This window comes from Cetorhinus maximus, chromosome 22 (assembly GCF_964194155.1).
Source record: "Cetorhinus maximus chromosome 22, sCetMax3.hap1.1, whole genome shotgun sequence".
Classification (NCBI taxonomy): domain Eukaryota; kingdom Metazoa; phylum Chordata; class Chondrichthyes; order Lamniformes; family Cetorhinidae; genus Cetorhinus; species Cetorhinus maximus.
Genome location: NC_135900.1, coordinates 38,444,210 through 38,464,347, shown reverse-complemented (window position 1 = coordinate 38,464,347; position 20,138 = coordinate 38,444,210). Strand labels below are relative to the sequence as shown.

At 42.4% G+C, this 20,138-nt stretch overlaps 1 protein-coding gene across 4 annotated transcripts in view; it reads left to right on the top strand.

The window, feature by feature from the left end:
• LOC144696609 (coiled-coil domain-containing protein 91-like) overlaps window positions 1-20,138 on the top strand; it is a 177,011-nt gene that overhangs the window by 17,711 nt on the left and 139,162 nt on the right. For all 4 annotated transcript variants that reach the window (XM_078568120.1, XM_078568117.1, XM_078568118.1 and 1 more), the window contains exons 4-5: window positions 10,641-10,828; window positions 19,771-19,986. In XM_078568120.1, coding sequence (XP_078424246.1) covers window positions 10,641-10,828; window positions 19,771-19,986 — 404 coding nt within the window. The remainder of the gene's footprint in view (window positions 1-10,640; window positions 10,829-19,770; window positions 19,987-20,138) is intronic.

The window sequence follows — 20,138 nt, the reverse complement described above, 5'->3', positions numbered from 1 at the left end:
TGTGCAATTTCCCTCCCTTCACCCGTTCACTGGTGGCAGATACTTCAGTTATGACTATACTTTAGAACTGCAATCCTAAAACTTACTACCCCTCTCCACGCCTTTTAGAAAGATCCTCAAAGTCGATCTGTTTAGAAAAGCTATTTGTCACCCCTTATAATTTCTTGCTTCCTGGTTCAATAGTTATTTCTTTTTGTTAATTGGGAATTATGTTAAAGGTGCTTTATAAATACAAGTTACTGAAATGTTGAACCTATGTCCTGCCTCCTTGCTCAGGTGAATGTCAAAAAAAACATTGTGGTACTACTCAAAGAAAAGCAGGGAGATCAGATATTGTTAAGATTTCCATAGAGCCCATTAACGTTTAAAGAGAAATGTGAACAGAAATTACGGCACAAGATTTCGTGTTTCTAAACAAAAACAAACTTTACTGTATATAAAAAAAAATACCAAAGCAAGCACTACTAACGTAACACTATAGTTTGTTAAGACTTAGAATATGTTCATTTCTCTCTCTGGAATTCACCAAGTATGCCACAATTCTCTGGAATTCACTTTAATCTGTCCTCAGTGTTTCAGCTATTCGCCGAGGCATGAAATTTCATGGGGATCCTTTCGTTAACATATGGCCAACCGATCTTTCAACTTTTCACCAAAAAGACTGTCGACTTCTCAGTTCATGCTTAAGCTTCACTGCATTCTCCAAAGCTAGCTATTTGTTTTCGACTTTGAAGATTACTGTAGATTTCTTCCTCTAGTTCCAAGCTAGACAAATCTTCCAGTTCCTTTTCAGTCATGAACTCTGCCTCCCAAACTGAACTTGACCATGTTGCATGACGAGTGATAAAGATAGTATTTTCTCTGCTAAAGGTGCAGGCCTTGCTAACATTTATCTCTTACTGCTTCAACTCAGTGAGCTACAATTGTCTCTGTCTTTCCTAAATTGAATTGCTGGCTGCTTCCTTCTGTCAGCAAATACACATACATATAAATTAAAAAAAGGAACCTCCCTAAACCCCGCAGCCGATCCCCATAACAAGGTGGCATACATGGGATGTTCCAGACAGAAATGTCAATTAACTATGTTTTATCTTCTAAACAACCTCTTTGATTCTGGGACCCACATGGATAATTTGCATCTCTAATGAAGTCAGAGTGATTCCCTTCAGCTGGAAAATTGGAGACAGTAAGTCCAAGTCAGTCCACCTGCCATTTTATAGCACTCTCTTCTATTCTGACCTTGTTAAACATGCACCGCTCACCCTTTGAACTGTTATTACTCGAGGTGGCCTGGCAATTGTTAAAGCCCAGCATTTTAATTACTTTACCCTTACAAATGTCATCTCCCCAAAGCTAGGGGAGCTAGGACACTAGATGATTCTGAGAATATATAGAATTACATGGAATATACAGTGCAAAAACAGACCATTTGTCCCAACTTCTAACCGTCTTATAAATTGGATGAATCAAGTTGGCAAAAATTGCTAGGAGTTGAGTTCTTAGAGTGTATTTGGGGCCGTTTCCTCAAACAATACATTCTGGAACCAACCAGGGAATGGGCTATTTTAGACCTGATAATGTATAATGAGACAGGATGAATTAATGACCTCATAATAAAGGATCCTCTTGGTAAGAGTAATCTTAACATGATAGAATTTCACATTCAGTTTGAGGGTGAGAAATTTGGGTCTGAAACTAGTGTTTTAAAGTTAAATAAAGGCAATTACAAGGTCATGATCAGAGTTGGCTAAATTGGAGTGGGAAAATAGATTGAAAGGTAAGATGGTAGAGAAGCAGTGGCAGATATTTAAGATATTTCATAACTCTCAACAAAGTTGCATTCTCTTGAGAAAAAAAGATACTACTAGAAAATTGATGGTTAAATAAGAAAGGTATGGATGGTATAAAATTGAAAGAAAATATTTACAATGTTGCAAACATTAGTGGTAGGCTAGAAGATTGGGAAAATTTTAGAAACCAGCAAAGGATGACTGAAAAAAATTAGGAAAAACTGGAATATGAGAAAAACTGAGAAATATAAAAACAGACAGCAGAAGTTTCTACAAGGACATAAAAAGGAAGAGAGTAGCTAATGTAAGCATTGGTCCCTTAGAGGGTGAGACTGGGGAATTAATAATGAGAAATGGCAGAGACTTGGACCAAATATTTTATATCTGTCTTTACAGTAGAAGACACAGAAAGCATTCCATGAATTGTAGAGGATCAAGTGGCAAAAAGGAGAGAGGATCTTAAAACAATCACAATCACCAGAGAAAAAGTACTAGGAAAGCTAATGAGATTAATGGTTAACAAGTGCCCTAGACCTGATGGCCTGCATCCTAGGGTCTTAAAGGAAGTGGCTGCAGAGATAGTGGATGCATTGGTTGTAATCTTCCAAAATTCTCTAGATTCTGGAAGGGTCCCAGCGGATTGGGAAACCCTAAGTCTAACACCGTTATTCAAGAAAGGAGGGAACCAGAAAGCAGAAATTATAGGCCAGTTATTTTAACATCTGTCATTGGGAAAATGCTGGAATCCATTACTAAGAAGCAGGGCATTTAGATCATCAGAATACAGTCAGGCAGAGTGAACATGGTTTTGTGAAAGGGAAATCATGTTTGACAATTTATTGGAGTTCTTTAAGGATATATCAAGGAGGGACGTAAAGGAGTATCAGTAGATATCATGTCTATGGATTTCCAAAAGGCATTTGATAAGATGTCACATTAAAGGTTACTGCAGGTTACAGGTAAAACGGATGAGTTAAGGGTGAGGATTGACGTTTGGAATTGTGATATAGTAGCCATCACTGAGACGTGGTTGAAGGAAGGGCAGGATTGGCAGCTCAACATTCCGGGATATAGAATGTTCAGGTGAGACAGAGGAGGTGGTAAAAGAGGAGGAGGCGCTGCATTATTAGTTAAGGAGTCAGTTACTGCTGTAAGGAGAGATGATATCTTGGAGGGGGCATCGAATGAAGCTTTGTGGGTAGAGTTTAGGAATAAAAAAGGTGTTGCCTTATGAGGAAAAGTTGAGCAGGTTGGGCACTTACTCATTGGAGTTTTAAAGAATGTCTTTGTTCCCGTGTTAGCATAAAACATACATTTCTCCTTTATGTGTTTATATAGGTGTTTCTTAAATGGAACTATGCTATTTGCCTCAACTACTTGAGGCTGGGAATTCCACATTCTAACCGATTTCTGGGTAAAGAGGTTTCTCCTGAATTCCCCATTGGATTTATTAGGGGCTCTCATATTTATGATTCCTAGTTTTAGACTTGCCCAAATTTGAAACATCCTGACTGTTTACCTTGTCAAATCGTTTCATAATCCTAAAGGTCCCTATCAAGTCACCCTTTATTTTCTCTCTTATAGAGAAAAGGGCCTAGCCTGTTTCATTTTTCCTGATGGGTATAATCTCTCAGTTCTGATATCATTCTTGCAAAACTTTATTGGACCTTCTCCAGTGCCTCTCTGACTTCTCTTTAGTATGGAGACCAGGCGCATAACACAATGCACAAATGTTGGCTCTAGTTGTGATGGGAATATTTAAGCAGTTGCCCTGAGGATTATACTAAATGCTATGGAATGCTATTAATGCATTGAAGATAGTTCAAAGAGCAAAAACCAGGATAATTACAGGATTTGGAGCTCCAAATTATGAAGATTTGCTCTCCGAACTGCACCTGTTTTTATTAGAAAAGAGATTGAAAGGATATGGTTCCGATCTTCAACTTGATGAAAGGCATAGGTAATGAAGATAAAAGCAGACTATTTTAACTTGTACATTAAGCACATAGCTACAGTGGTGGTGACTTACTCACAAGAGCAATTCTGTAACTTGAGTGTCAAGTAGCTTATTGACTAGAATGAAAAGTTGTTCATTGCCTGTATTTATTGTGCCTTAGGGTTAAATGCTCCTTTATAAAGAAGAAGAAATCACTGTGATGTTAGGGAAAGTATCTATTGTCTTCTGAAGTCAGTTGTTAAAAAGGAAGGAAAGTCTGTTAAGCTCAATGAATAGCAACAGTTCTACTATATGATGGTTCTTTGCTGCTTGCATTATCTTTACCATATGAGAATAAGTGCTTTCATTGAAGGCTGTACATTGGGAATAATAATGGTACAATAAAAGTGTAGATACCAAAATTATTTTTTCTATTAGTTCATAGGATGTGAGCAACATTGGCAAGGCCAGCATTTGTTGTCCATCCCTAATTATCTTGGAGAAAGTGGTGGTGAGCCGATGCCTTAAACCCTTACAGTTTATGTGATGTAGGTACACCCACAGTGCTGTTATGAAGGGAGTTCCAAGTTTTTGATAAAATGACAATACAGTTTCTGGATGGTGTATAGTTTTGGGGCAATGTGCAGGTGGTGGTGTTCCCATGCATCTGCTGCTGTTGTCCTTCTATTGGGTTGAGGTTGCAGGTTCGGAAGTGCTGTGGAAAGAGGCTTGGCAAGGTGCTGTAGTACATCTTGCAGATGGCGCACACTGCTGCCACAGTGAGCTAGTGGTAGACAGAGTGAATATTTAAGGTGGTGGATGGGATGTCGATCGAGCGGGCTACTATGACCTGGATAGTGTCGAGCTTTTTGAATGTTGTTGAAGCTGAAGTCATCCAAGCAAATAAAGATTATTCCATCTTGTCTCAATGGTGCTGAACACTGTCCAATCATCAGCAAACATCCCTACTTCTGACCTTATGATGGCGGAAGGTCACTGGTGAAGCAGCTGAAGATGGTTGGACCAAGGACACTACCCAGAGGAACTCCTGCAGCAATGTCCTGGGACTGAGATGAATTGACCTCGAACAACCACAACGACCTTTCTTTGTGCCAGGGATGACGTCAATCAGTGGAGAAACTTTCCCCCATTTCCCATTCATTCAAATTCTGCTAGGACTCCTTGATGCCATGCTCTGTCAAATGCTGCCTTAATGTCAAGGGCAGTCACACTCATCTCACCTCTTGAAATTGGCTCTATTGTCCATGTTTTGACCAAGGCTGTAATGAAATCTGGAGCTGAGTGTCCCTGGCGGAACCCAAATTGAGCATCGTTGAGCAGGTTATTGCTGGGTAAGAGCCATTTGAAAGTCCTGTCATTGACACCTTCCATCACTTTGCTGACAATTGGGAGTAGACTGATAGGACAGAAATTTGCCAGATTGGATTTGCCCTCCTTTTTTTGTTTGACCTGATACCAAGAGACTGCAGAGTTCCCGGGGTTGCTCCCTCCCAAATGTATACCATGGTCCCTCTGGTGGGTTTATCCTGATGTTGGGGCAAGATGTATTCAGGAATGTTGATGGAGGGGACTGGGACATTAGCTGTAAGGTATGATTTAGTGAGTATGACAATTGTCACTGTTGTTTGACTAGTCTGTGGAACAGCTCTCCTGGCATAAATCCCCAGATGTTAGTGAGGAGGATGCTGCAGAGCCGACTGGGTACGATGTCCTTTGTCGTTTCTGGCGCCTAGGTTGATGTTTAGGGTCTGTCGATTTTTAACCTTTTTCAGCTTTTCTGTAGCTGTTTGATACAACTGAGTGACTTGCTAGGCAATTGCAGAGGGATGCTAAGTGTCAGTCATGTTGCTGTGGGTCTGGAGCCACAGCTAGATAGGCCAGACCGAGTAAGGTTGGCAGATTTCCTTTGAGAAAGGGCATGAGTGAACCATGTTGATTTTTGCAACAATCTGTAGTCTTATGGTCATCATTATTGAGATTAGCTTTTACTCCAGATTTCTTAATTAATTAAATTTAAATTCTACCAGCTGCTGTGGTGGGGTTTGAACTTGTGTCGCTGGAGCAGTAGTCCTGGCCCCTGGATTACTAGTTCAGTAACATAAACACTATGCTACTGTTCCTGTATTCTTTGGAGGAACTGCATTTAAAAAAAACACAGAATTATGGATTTAAGCTTAATTGTCATCAATTTTGGTTTGAATGGCGATCTGTTCTATTTCATTATTTTGAAACAACCTTCAGTAGAAAAGTAATGATTAGAAAACACTTCATTTTTTTCAGCAATTATTAAAGCTGTATAGGCTACCAGTTGGGCAGCTTTAATTTGTAAAATTGGTGTATTTTGTAAACTGGTAAAATTTAAATAACAAATGTAAACAATATATTCTGGAAATGCTCAGCAGGTCAGGCAGCATCAGTTTCTCTCTCCATGGATGCTGCTAGATCTGCAAAGTATTTCTAGCATTGTCTGTTTATATTTGAGATTTCCAGCATCTGTGGTATTTTGCCTTTTGAATTAACTTTACATAGTGGTTTGGGTTAGTGTTTAAATGTCATTATCAACTGTAAAATACAAAAATTGACTTTCTTCAGTTGCCATGGATTCATTTGACTGAATGGCCTCCTTCTGTACCATAATGACTTTAAACTGCCAGCTCCTTGTCTTGATGGAAATATCTGGGTGTTACTGGGGGAGATGGGATGATGAAGGTAGCTGGGAAAGTTGGCAGCAGAGTGGGAATTCAGATTTTGGTTGTTGCATTACAGTCTATGTTTCTAATATTCTATAATGTCTATCTCTGGCCAGTGGCAGGAGATTGTAGACCTATTTGGTAGGCAATAGGGAATTCTTTGCCCTCTCTCACCAATTCATGCTCTAGTCTATCCTCTATAACTTCATGAGGATGAAAGTCTTTCACAATGTTATTTTATGGCAGCATCATAAGACTCAACAGCACTTAAAGGAGGTGAAAACATTTTGTGTGAAGTACTCCTTTATTGCCCCTAGCCCAGATCAGGCAAGTGATGCACAAATATCAACTTGGGCTCAGTTGCTAGTACTCTTGCTTACTAAGTGAGAAAGCTTTTGGTTCAAGCCCAACTCTGGAATTGAATATTTAATCCAGACTGACGCCAAGTGAAGTTCCATCTTTCAGTTGAGACCTTAAACCAAGACCCATTTGCTGGTTCAGTGATGGGAAATCAATAATTTGATGCTGCTATTAAAAAAAAAGCAGAAAGTTCTTCTGGTGTCCTTGTCAAGAATTCTCAAATTTAACAAATACAAAATATTAGCAGATCATTGCAGTTTGAGGTACTTTGCTGAGTGTTTTGGGATATCCTGAGGGCATGGTAAAGTGCTATGTAAATTAGTCATTTTGTGCTCCAATTTTGTTCCAGATTTGCTTGTGCAATGGATTCAATTCATTATGAAAATTATGGTATAAACCACTGACCCTCTGTCTGATCCAATTTCACCACTTCTACAGAGGATTACTCTTCAGGGAGCTCTTGGCCAAGGAGTGAAGCTGTGTTGGCTCTAGTTTAATAGCTGGAATCGAAACAACAGCCTGGAATACAATATTCATTTTGCTGTGCATTAAAAACTCCCACTGTTGGTGTGAGTGTGAATCAGACACCTCAGCTAGGGCACAAGCTCCAGTAAATGGATGTAGTGCATCTATATTCATTGTCCTTTCTGCATATACGGTGTTCCATCTTCCTTTGAAACACTGAATGCTGTTCAGTGTACACTTGCGTTTAAAATTTTGTTTACTCAGAAAGGTAACCTGGCCAGCATAAGTTAGGTGGCAGTGTTTAATGTACCTCGTTTGCTGCAACTATGGAAGTATAATAATCATATATCATTTTATATGGAAGCAAACTCCCCTCCATGAAGATCTGTCATTTTACTTGCCAAGGGATCTTTCAGCTTGGCCTCTGAACCTGGAAACTTCAGTAACAGATGACTGGTGCCACATACCCAATCAGTATTGAAGTTTATAGGCTTGGAAAGGAAGAAATGCTGTACTATATTGTTCCCTTCGGAGCTGCTTGCTGATGGAATCTTTAGTTAACTTCATCTGGCATGCTGTTACATATGAAGACCTAGACTAATGGTTCTCCATGGAAGAGAAGAACTTTGAACTTAAAATGTCACATGCCAGGTAGACTATTTTTGAAAATTAGCCTAGGTATTTGGGAGGCGAAAGGGAGAGTGAGAGAGGATTGTTTTACACCAAAAACATTACATAAAATATGGCAGGAATTTGTGGTGTCACTTCAGTATTCTGTATCAAGACTGGACATTAAGCTTAATAGTTTTTTTTGCTGTGCTCCTTGAAGGGCGAGATTTTCAGATGACTCTTAAGAATAACCTTTATCACTCTATTTTGAAGCATTGCTGACCAGTGGGATGTGAAGTACTGGACTCTTGGGTAAATGCCTAATTTTAAAATGAGCTTTTTTTTCCTGCCACTGAAGAAAATCTATTACAAACTAAAATTTAATGAATCTGCTCCTTGTAGTTGATGAATGGATTCAGATATGTACAGTTTCAAAAAGAAAGTAGTACTCTGCTTCTTAATGTGTTAGCTCTGGCTCAGTCGGCAGCACCCTCATCTCTGAGCCAGAAGGTTCTGGATTCAAGTCCCACTCCAAGGGTGGAATCTTCTGCTTTGAAGTCTAAGTTTGGTGGCGGGTGCAGCGTTGGAGTGATTCCTGCTGGGGTGGGGGTTGCTGGTGGGGTACAGCAGACCACGAACGATCTTTTGTGAACAATAAATATTTATCCATATGGTGCTTGCTTATTCTCGCCACAGGGCTGAGCAGGAAGTCACCATCCCCGCCGTTATCTTATATGCTTAAAGGTTCAGACACCATATTTAAAGGGCACCCGGACAGCCATTCACTCACTGCAGGCCAAGAATTCTGGATTACTCATCCAGGATGCCACAGAGAACAAAACAACATACAGCCCCACAGTTCAGCGAAACCTCCCTGCAGACTCTCCTCCAAGCTGTCTAGGAAAGGTGGTTTCCCTGGGATAGCTGCATGAGGCCCTCCCAACTGACCACAGTGGCCTGAATGGAGGCCACAGTGGGGGTTAGCGCCTGTGGGGTCCAGCACAGAAACACCCAGCAGTGTCGCAAGAGGATGAATGATCTTCCACGCTTCGCCAGGGTAAGCGTACCGTCTCCTCTCACTGCAAATTGACAATCTCATGAGGGCATCAGGCAGTGTAAGTGTGCGAGTTACAGAGGGATATCACACAGGAGTTTGAGTTGCAGCACTCGCCAGCAGATGGGACATCTGCACTCAATGTGTGCCAGTCACTTTATGCTCTCAAACTCTTATCAGTTGCAGGACAACTGGCTTCTTTATCACTTACTGGTGAGGGCTCAGCAGCTGCCATTGCATACGTGCATCTGAACTGCTCATGCAACCATTGCCATGATGATCAATCCTTCTGTCTATCTGCAGGTGAAGAATGCCCACAACAAGCGCAAGCAATTTCCCGCCCCACCTTTCCCAGACACTACCCCTCCCCCCTTCCCAGATACCCTCTTCTACCCACCATTCCTGGACACACACTTCTCTCCCCACTCTTCCCGGACACGTACTTCTCTCCCCACTCTTCCCGGACACGCACTTCTCTCCCCACTCTTCCCGGACACGCACTTCTCTCCCCACTCTTCCCGGACACGCACTTCTCTCCCCACTCTTCCCGGACACGCACTTCTCTCCCCACTCTTCCCGGACACGCACTTCTCTCCCCACTCTTCCCGGACACGCACTTCTCTCCCCACTCTTCCCGGACACGCACTTCTCTCCCCACTCTTCCCGGACACGCACTTCTCTCCCCACTCTTCCCGGACACGCACTTCTCTCCCCACTCTTCCCGGACACGCACTTCTCTCCCCACTCTTCCCGGACACGCACTTCTCCCCCCACTCTTCCCGGACACGCACTGCTCCCCCCACTCTTCCCGGACACGCACTGCTCCCCCCACTCTTCCCGGACACGCACTGCTCCCCCCACTCTTCCCGGACACGCACTGCTCCCCCCACTCTTCCCGGACACGCACTGCTCCCCCCACTCTTCCCGGACACGCACTGCTCCCCCCACTCTTCCCGGACACGCACTGCTCCCCCCACTCTTCCCGGACACGCACTGCTCCCCCCACTCTTCCCGGACACGCACTGCTCCCCCCACTCTTCCCGGACACGCACTGCTCCCCCCACTCTTCCCGGACACGCACTGCTCCCCCCACTCTTCCCGGACACGCACTGCTCCCCCCACTCTTCCCGGACACGCACTGCTCCCCCCACTCTTCCCGGACACACCCACTTCCTCCAAAACTTGAGCACAAATATCTAGGATGATGCTCTGCTGCAGTGCTGAGGGAGTGCTGCACCTTCAGAGGTGCTGTCTTTCAGATGAAATGTTAAACCAAGGTCCTGTCCACCCCCTTGTGTGGATGTAGAAGATTCCCACAGCACTATTCCCAGAAGATTTGGGGAGTTATGCTGGTTCCCTGCCCATTGTATATCCTGTCAATTGACATCCCAAAACTAAATTATCTGGTTGTTATCACATTGCTCTTTGAGGGAACTTGCTATGTACAAATAGGTTGCTGCATTTCCCTACCTTATAACAGTGACTATGCTTCCAAAGTACTTCATTTGCCTGTAAAGCACTTTGGGATGCCCTTTGCTCATGAAAGGCACTATATAAATACAAGTCGTTCTTTTTCTTGTAGCTTTATATGTTTATGATATCACAAGTTGCCAATGTGTTCAGAAACTATTTTTGTAATTGTTATTTACATATAATCTTGTTACCTTAATTTATCTCTCTGATGCTTATAATGTCACTGGATCTCTTTGTATTAGGGCCAGCAGTGGAGCTGGCACAAAGTTCTTCTGCAGATATTATCATGGACCAGACTGCACAATCTGTTGGAAACTACACTTCAAAACCCGCCCTCTTTCCAGAAGATGAGTCTGACTCTACCCTGAGAGTTGAATCAGCAGACAATGCCTTTGTGGAACAAGTGGTATCAACAAAAAAGGGAAAGCATGTAAGTTTACTATTGTATTTAAGAAAATTGATAACTGAAAAAAAATGATGTGCAGACTACTTAAGGATCCCTTAATTGATTGGTCCAGTGATGCATAAGTTATACAATATTATCATAGGTACTATCCACTTCTCTGCTCTTGCGCAATATGTCCTGTTCTCAGTCGTACAATCTGGGGGTTAGCTGACCTTTGCAAGTGGTGAAGAGAAAAGCAGGAGAATCATCCTGTGCTCTCACACTGATCAGTTAAGAAGATGCATTGACAGAGAATTGGAGCAGGTAATTAAATTAGAAAGGTTGTCTAATATGAAAGATCAAGAGAGGAAAAATAACTAGAGAATTCCACTGAAGAAAAATCGATCAATTGAGAACAGATAACATGCAATATCATTCTCAGAGTTGTGATTGGGGGCAGAAAAAGTGTCCTTATTGTGGGTGATTTTTTTTTGAGAGACAATTTGTTACTCCTGAAGCAATTGCTTGTTTTGTAAATTATCTTGCATGAGAGCCTATTTATAGACATTGAAAATCATTATAGTAATTATAATTATAGCCCATGGGGTGTGGTCAGTGTGACTTTAGAAGTAGAGAATATATTAAGCCTGCTTCCAAAATGTATGCTACCTAATTTAAGCTGTTTCTTTGGTAAGTGCTTGGGCTCTTTATGTGGCAGTTTTGGATGTAACTGAAATACTGTGGTTTTGATTTCAATTATGTCATATAAAGCTTTTTGGAAGTTGTCTGCTCCATAAAGTGGTCCATTTAAACTATGGTTCAAATACACATAGTACAAACAATTGGTTTTCTGTGTAGCAGAGGTGGGCAAGGAGGAAAGAGATGAATATGGAATTCATTGCCACAGAAGGCTGTGGAGGCCAGGTCATTGAGTGTATTTAATACTGAGATAGATAGGTTCTTGATTGGTAAGGAGATCAAAGGTTACGGGGAGAAGGCGGGAGAATGGGGTTGAGAAACTTATCAGCCATGATTGAATGGCGGAGCAGACTCGATGGGCTGAATGGCCTAATTTCTGCTCCTATGTCTTATGGTCTAATATGGTGACATGCTAATCTTCCCTGACCTCATGATGTGCTTTAATTTCTTTCCGCACTTTTTTATCAGGTGTGAGGGAGTAAGGAGTCAGTGCTATCTCCTTGCAGGTGACCTGACTGATGCCTGGCATGGAGAAATGCTTAGGGGTGTGAAGCTTCTGTCTTGTACCTGTTGGGTGTGTACGGTTTGGGCATGTATTAGATATTCAACAAAGGCTATTGTGTCGCTTTTGCTCGCTAGCCTAGCAAGCCCATTGGGTATAGCCGATAACTAAATGGGCATGCTGATGCTATTTTAGACTGATGCTGATGGTTCTATATCATTAGGAGATTTGGTGGAAATAGCCAGCGCAACCATTTGTCAGCTGGTTACTTTGGTTCCAGACAGTATCCTGCTGCTGCCAGAAATCAGTGGAGTGCTTTTGAAGAGTTGAACCATTGTTGCATGGAGATTTTTTGAGGGGGATGGTCAGCAACTTATACAGTTTCTATACTAGAGTTGCAAGAATATTTAAATTAACTTCTTTTTATATTCATTTACAAAAGTGGGCATCGCTGGCTAGGGCAGCATTTATTATCCATCCCTAATTGCGCTTGAGAAGGTAGTGGTGAGCTGCTTTCTTGAACCACTGCAGTCCCTATGGTGTAGGTACACCCACAGTGCTGTTAGGAAGGGAGTTCCAGGATTTTGACCCAGTGACAGTGAAAGAACAGCGATATATTTCCAAGTCAGGAAGGTGAGTGGCTTGGAAGGGAACTTCCAGGTGGTGGTGTTCCAGTGTATCTGCTGCCCTTGACCTTCTAGATGGTAGCAGTTGTGGGTTTGGAAGGTGCTTCCTAAGGAGCCTTGGTAAGTTGCTGCAGTGCATCTTGTACATGATACACACCGCTGCCACTGTGTCTTGGTGGTGGAGAGAGTGAACGTTTGTGGATGGGGTGCCAATCAAGTGGACTGCTTTGCCCTGGATGGTGTCAAGCTTCTTGTTGGAGCTGCACTCATCCAGGCAAGTGGAGAGTATTCCATCACACTTGTGACTTGTGCCACGTAAATTTTGGGGAGTCAGGAGGTGAGTTACTTGCCGCATGATTCCTAGCCTCTGACCTGCCCTTGTAGCCACAGTATTTATATGACTAGTCCAGTTCAGTTTCTGGTCAATGGTAATCCCCAGGATGTTGATAGTGGGGGATTCATCGATGGTAGTCCCATTAAATGTCATGGGTTAGAATCTCTTTTGTTGGAGATGGTCATTGCCTGGCACTTGTGTGGCGCGAATGTTACTTGCCACTTGTCAGCCCAAGCCTGGATATTGTCCAAGTCTTGCTGCATTTGGACATGGACAGCTTCAGTATTTGAGGAGTCATGAATGGTGCTGAACACTGCAATAATTAGCAAACATCCCCACTTCTGACCTTATGATGGAAGGAAGGTCATTGATGAAGCAGCTGAAGATGGTTGGGCCGAGGACACTATCCTGAGGAACTCCTGCAGTGATGTCCTGGCACTGAGATGATTGACCTCCAACAGCTACAACCATCTTCCTTTGTGCTAGGACTCTAACCAGTGGAGAGTTTTCCCCAATTCCCATTGACTCCAGTTTTGCTAAGGCCCCCTGATGCCACACTTGGTCAAATACTGCCTTGATGTCAAGGGCAGTCACTCTCTCCTCACCTTGGGAGTTCAGCTCTTCTGTCCGTGTTTGAACCAAGGCTGTAATGAGGTCAGAAGCTGAATGACCCTGGCGGAACCCAAACTGAGTGTGATTGAGCAGGTTATTGTTAAGCAAGTGCTGCTTGATAGCACTGTTGATGACCCCTTCCATCATTTTATTGAAGATCGAGGGTAGACTGGTGGGGCAGTATTTGGATGGGTTGAAATTGTCCTATTTTTTGTGTATATGACATACCTGGGCAATTTTCCACATTGCTGAATAGATGCCAATTAACCCAGGAAACTTATGTGCTATTACTCCTCTTGATGAATAACTCAGCTATGATGTAACAATGGCATAATTAACTTTGAGGTAATTCAAGACAATTGACTCAAAGTTTCTTTCACTGTAATTTCACCTGACTACTGGTGGGGAATCTTACTGGTTGGCAGCATATATCATTAAATTTGGGTACAGCTGCATTTGGCTGACGCCCTCAATTGGAAGTGCAAAGTTGGAAAATTAACTTTAAAATGTCTATGCCCAGAATAAAAAAACAAATTAATGATGGAAATCACAAATGACATTGAAATGTTAACCCTTTTGGTGTTGGTAGGATTTTCTTAACATCAAAGTAAAGCCAGCAAAATCATAACCTGATTGTAATTGTAATTCAGAATCCTATCAAGTAAACAGCATTCAGTAAACTCTTTTTCTCCAATGTTTTGTTCAGTGTGGAAATTTTGGGGGGAAAAGTGGAGAACTCAAATAAAATCAAATGCATTAAGTTAAATGATCTTTCTGTTTTACAATAGTTCATTTTTTCACCACTTGTTGAGTTGTTCATTGAAGCAGGTCAGAAGAGACACTCAGTAGCTTGCCCCTAGAACCTATGCATTTGACTTGGATAAACTGTATGGTGCTCTGATTAGATTGCAGCCTTAGGTATTGTGTGTGTCCAGTGGGTCGATGTGATGAGTCTAGTGTGCTGATCAAGGGAGTTAATCATGCTTTCTGCTTTTGTGTGCTTAATGTGTAAGCCTCTGCCTGTCAGTACACAGCTTCTCTATCGGCAAATCCTTAACTGTGCCTCCTCATGGTGACACATGGAAATTTGGTTCCTCACAGTCCTAGGCTAAAGCTTCAGAGGTTTGTCCGCCAGACATGCTGTGTGCAGGTTCACAACCATGCCCTGGCACTCATGAACCAAGCTCAGAGTTATGGGCAAATAGCTCCGTTGTCTTGTGGATACTGCGGGAGAATAAAGATTAAGGGAGTAAACTCTGAATATCCGGAATGGAACCCAAAGGCAAACTGATATCTAAATATGCCATCTTTCTGGCAATTCTTGAAACCAAGCTGCCGTCAAATGTCATGCTTTGCATTCCTTTGGACTCAACTGGGGAAGTTGAGAGGGGAGCCCTGAAGTTTGGGCAACCCAATGTCTCCATAAATTTTGCCCAGGCTTACGTCTGCAGAGCAGTAATACAACACAGAAAACAGCAGTTACAAGTGATAAGCCCAACTCAGTTGGCATATAGAATGGATGCTGCAGGCTGTCTCAAACGATGGGAGGGACCATTGTGTCTCACTGGTCAGCTGCCGTCAACCTTAAGCTGGGTAGCCCGGACTAGTAAGGTGCTGACCTGCTTATGGCTCATCTGCATCAAAAGATGCTTGGAGTTTATGGATTCTGCTCAAAAAGTGGACCCAATCCATCGCACCAGGCAGAAAAAAAGATACTAGCTCTTGCATTGGCAAGCAAGAACATCAGGACTATGTGAATGGGACTGACAAACAACTTTCGTGTGTTTTTGACTGGCTGCAAGACAGCTGTGATTGACATGGAATTTGATGGGCTGAACAGCGATATTGCATTCCTACAAGTGATTAGGCTCGCCAAGAGCAGATTACTGAAAGAAAAACATTACACGTTCATCTGGCAGGGGAAGAGGTCAGAGGAACACGTGAGCAAGGTGTAGGCTTTACTGTAAGGAACACTCTATTCTAGATAATAGAACACCTCACAAATTATTCAAAATGTATTCTCTCTATCTACTTATCAATTCCAAGAGGGCTAGCTAACCTTATTAGTATCTATGCTCTAACGTGTGTTCCACTACAGAAGTGAAAGACCAGTTCTATGAGGAGCTTGACACTGCCAGAATTCCTAAGACGGAACGTCTTTACCTATTGGAGATTTCAATGCGAATGGCCACAGACCATGAGGCATGGCCCTATTGCCTTGGATATCAAGGCTTAGGAAAGATAAATGAGAATGGTTAAAGACTACTTGAACTTTGCTGCCACCACAAGCTTTGTGTAACACCACCACCTTTCAGAATAAACCATGCCAACTGGTATTCTGGAGACCAAGATCAAAGCATTGGCACCAGCTAGATCTGATTATCACCTGATGTAACTCTCTGAACAGCATTTTCAACATATGCAGCTATTAAAGCACTGACTGGTACAGATCGCTCCCTGGTGTGCACTAGGGTTAGGATGCAACCCTTGAAGCTTTTTTTCATTCATAACAGAAATGCCATCCTCATATCAATGTCAGCTATACTCCCTACCCAGATAAAAACAAATAGTTCCTTGATTTGATTGAACAGATGCTCTCTGACATTACTGTGCAGAAGCAAAATGAATACGCTCAGAGGCACCATCTACAATACCGCAAACTCTACATATGGGAAGCAAGAGCGGAAATATGCTGACTGGTGGGAGGGTTATGTTACTCTCATGGAAGCCAAGCAGTTTGATCTCATTAATTACAAGCAATCCGAGTGAGAAGACTCTGAATGCATTATGAGCTGCTCGAAGTAAAGTCCACCAGACCGCTAGGTGGTATGCCAGTGACTACTGTTAAAACTTTTCCAGAATATCCAGACTTTGACACAGCAATGCTGGAGGCATGTATGAAGGGATCAAAAAGATGACCGGCCCATCAGCCAAGAAAAGGGCTCCATAGAAAGGTCATAACCGACTGTAATAAACAGTTGGAGAGACGGTTGGAAGAATACTTTGAGTTGTACTTGAGGGAGAACACTGTCACTGAGGAAGCTCTAGACATCATAGAAAGCTTGCCTGTTATGCAATAGCTGGATATTGAACCAACAGTGGAGGAGCTTGGCAAAGCTGTTTACTCGTGTGCTATGGGCAAAGCTGCAGGTGCTGATGCTACATTTCCTGAACTCCTAAAGCACGGGAAACTGCCATTCCTGCAGCACCTGCACAAATTTCTGCCTCTGTTGGAAGGAGGGGACAGTGCCCCAGGATATGCGTGATGCAAATATTGTGGTCCTGTGCATGAACAAGGGCAACTGCAACAATTGCAACAAATATTGAGGCATCTCCCTGCAGAGCACTATGGGGAAAAGTATTTACCTGTGTTTCCCTTGTCAGACTGAAATCCTAGGTGAACGCATGTACCCCAAATCCTAGTGTGGTCTCAGAACTGGAAGATCTGCAATTGACATGATCATCTCAGTCCGGCAATTACAAGGGAAATGCCATGAGCAAAGGAGACCATTAGATAGTGTCTTCATCGATCTCAACAGGACATTTGACCATATAAGTAGAGAAAATCTATTTAAGATGCTGGAGAAAATTGGCTGCCTGCCGAAGTTGCTCAATGTGATCTCTTTCATGACAATATGATGGGTAAGGTCAATGGTGCAACATCGGAATCCTTTGAGATCTGCGGTGGGGTCAAACTGGGTTGTGTTCTGGCACCAGTGCTCTTTGGCATATCCTTCTCTTTTCAGCTGTCATATATCTTCAGGTCATCCACAGCGAGTGTCTACTTACATACCAGAGCTGACGGAATGCTGTTCAGCCTTGCTTGCCTGAGATCCAAGACAAGTTTGTGCCAAGTTCTCATCAGAGAGTTAATCTACGCAGATAATGCCGCACTAGCATTCCATATCGAGTAATATCTTCAGTGGCAAATGGATAGATTTTCTCATGCCTGTAAAGATTTTGGTTTGATCATTAGTATCAGGAAGACAAATGTCATGGTCTAGGATGTTGCCATGCTGCCATCGATCAGCATTTATAATGTGATGCTGGAGGTTGTGAAAAGCTTCACATAGCTAGGCTCCACAATCACCAGCAATCTGTCAGTTGATATTGAAATCAGTGCACACATTGCAAAAGCTGCAGCTGTCATGTCCAAGCTGAGCCAGAGAGAGTAGAACAACAGCAACCTGACTGAGAACACCAAAATGAGTCTAACAAACCTGTATCCTCAGTGCACTCCTCTACAGTGGTGAGACCTGGACAACATATGCTAGGCAGGAGAAAAGGCTGAACAATTTCCACCTTCGCTGTCTCAGATGTGCTGTCAGCATCTCTTGGCAGGATGAGGTCACCATCTTAGAGGTCCTGGTGTATGCTAATTCCATTGGCATAGATTTATTGCTAAGCCAACAATGTCTGCGTTGGTTCAGCCATGTAGACCGGATGGATGACGACTGTATACCCAAAGAACTTCTGCATGGTGATATGACCATTGGGTCATGACCTCCTGAGCACCCAAACCCCCACTGCAAGGACACCTGTAAGTGAGATATGAAGATGGCGGACATTGACAGCTGAGATCCAGTTGCTGACAGCTGTGGCCTCTGGAGGCTGACTGTTTGGAAGGGCATTGGAAGAGGCAGGCAGAATCGAAAAGCTCAGCTGGCTGAGAAGAGGGCAAAGAGAAAACAGGTCAGCAAATTGTGCACCTTCTCAGCCCACTGTCTCCCTCTTCAGCAAATGCATCAGAGACTGCCATGCCAGAATGGGGCTCCTGAGCCACACCAGGCAAGGCAATACTTAACAAAGAGTCGACCACCACAGCGCAAACCATCATTTTGTGAGACAGAAGGCTGGCATCACAATTAGTTATTATGATCAGTTCTAATCACCTGAGACATAAGGTAAACATTGAAGGTATAGAGGTGGTGCACAGAATAACTGAGGCTGATTTCTGGCATCAGATGATTGAGTTATAAGGAAAACTGGAGCATTTTGAACCATTTGCACTTTTAAAGAGCTGACTATGGGAGGACCTCGTAGAAATAGTGACTTCTATAGAATAAGTAATTTAAGTTATTACAAGACCTTGTGATCAAAGGGTTTTAAATCAAACTAATGCAGCCAAATTTAGGAGAGATATTGGGAAATTCATCTTGCGAAATGGGATCTGCACTCGGACTTTTGAGTAGAACAGTGGAGGTAAAAATTATGGACTCATTCAGGAAAGAGTTTGAAGTTGTCTAGGTTTTTCTGGATGGGTGAGGTGGAATACACCAGATGGCACTATACTTTCATATCAATGTTGTGGAAAAAATTTTCAGAAATTTCCCCAGTCTTGCGGCTGGAGAAGTACCTTGTACGCGTTGCCCAGGCAGCCTAGTTGAGATCGAGAACTATCATTCTCTAATGCAGTGCACTATTACAATTTACTTCGGGGAAGGGATGCAGTACAATATGGTGGCACCTCCTGATCCAATGATTTAATTTTGAAGCAGTTGCATAAGCAATGATTGGTCTGAGGAAGAATCTTAAATTTAAACAGAAGTATTAAGTCAATGAATCTTTGTATACTTTAGGAGTGCTATACCAGGTTCTGTCCCTATTTCATGCATTTCCTGGAAAGACAAGGTGGCAAATTTAAATGCAGCTGTGTAAAAATAATGGCCAAAAGCAAACATTCAAAGATGCAGGATTAATGTAGTAAGGTACTCTGAGAAAATCAATGTTGGAAGACTTTTGTTACAATAAGCCTTTCAAAACTGCATTCTCATATCAGAGCCAAAACTCTACATAGATATATATATGACAGTAATGCAGAGCTATAATTCCATCTCATTTTCTGGGTCACATTTAAAATCTTCCTCACTTTTGAGTTTCATTCAGTTCAGCAGCTGGCATTAATGTTAAACATTTTGTGCCTACTGTTTACATTCAATGCTGCTAAATCTGTGTGCGAAATGTCGCAGCTTTGCAGGAGGAACTTAGCTGCTTGTTCCTAGTGTATATAATGAATCATTGGTAAAACCTAATTCTCATTTGGTAGCTCAGGAGTCACAGATCTGTTTCAAAATAAAAGTGGCAACACTACAGATAATTTCATGTTCTAGTATTTGTCAGATTATGAATTTATTTTTTATTTTTGTTGTTTCTTTATCTTTATAGTGTGGAGTTCAAGTTAATCATTAAATATGGTTTTATACTGAAAATACAGGTTCAGCAGACGTCCCAACTATCACTGAACATTGTATCTGTACCAACAAGCTTATGTGAAGAAATAGACCCACAGCAATCTGCATCTGCAGATGTCCTTGCAGGCCACGTGGTGCCGATAGAAACAAACAAAACTGAAGCACGCTACAAAGAATCACTAGAAAATATGGAAGCAAAGCTTTCTGCTGCGGAAGAGGAAAAACTCAGAATGAAAGAGGTACTGTTATACTGTGTATAAAAGTGTATGTTGTGTTTCATAGTCATTGGTTAAAGAATATTCCACAGTTAAATAGAAATTATTTTCACTGGGAAGATGTTCCTATATGGTGGCACTTAGCAATATTGGGTCTGAACTTCCTCGGAGTGGCA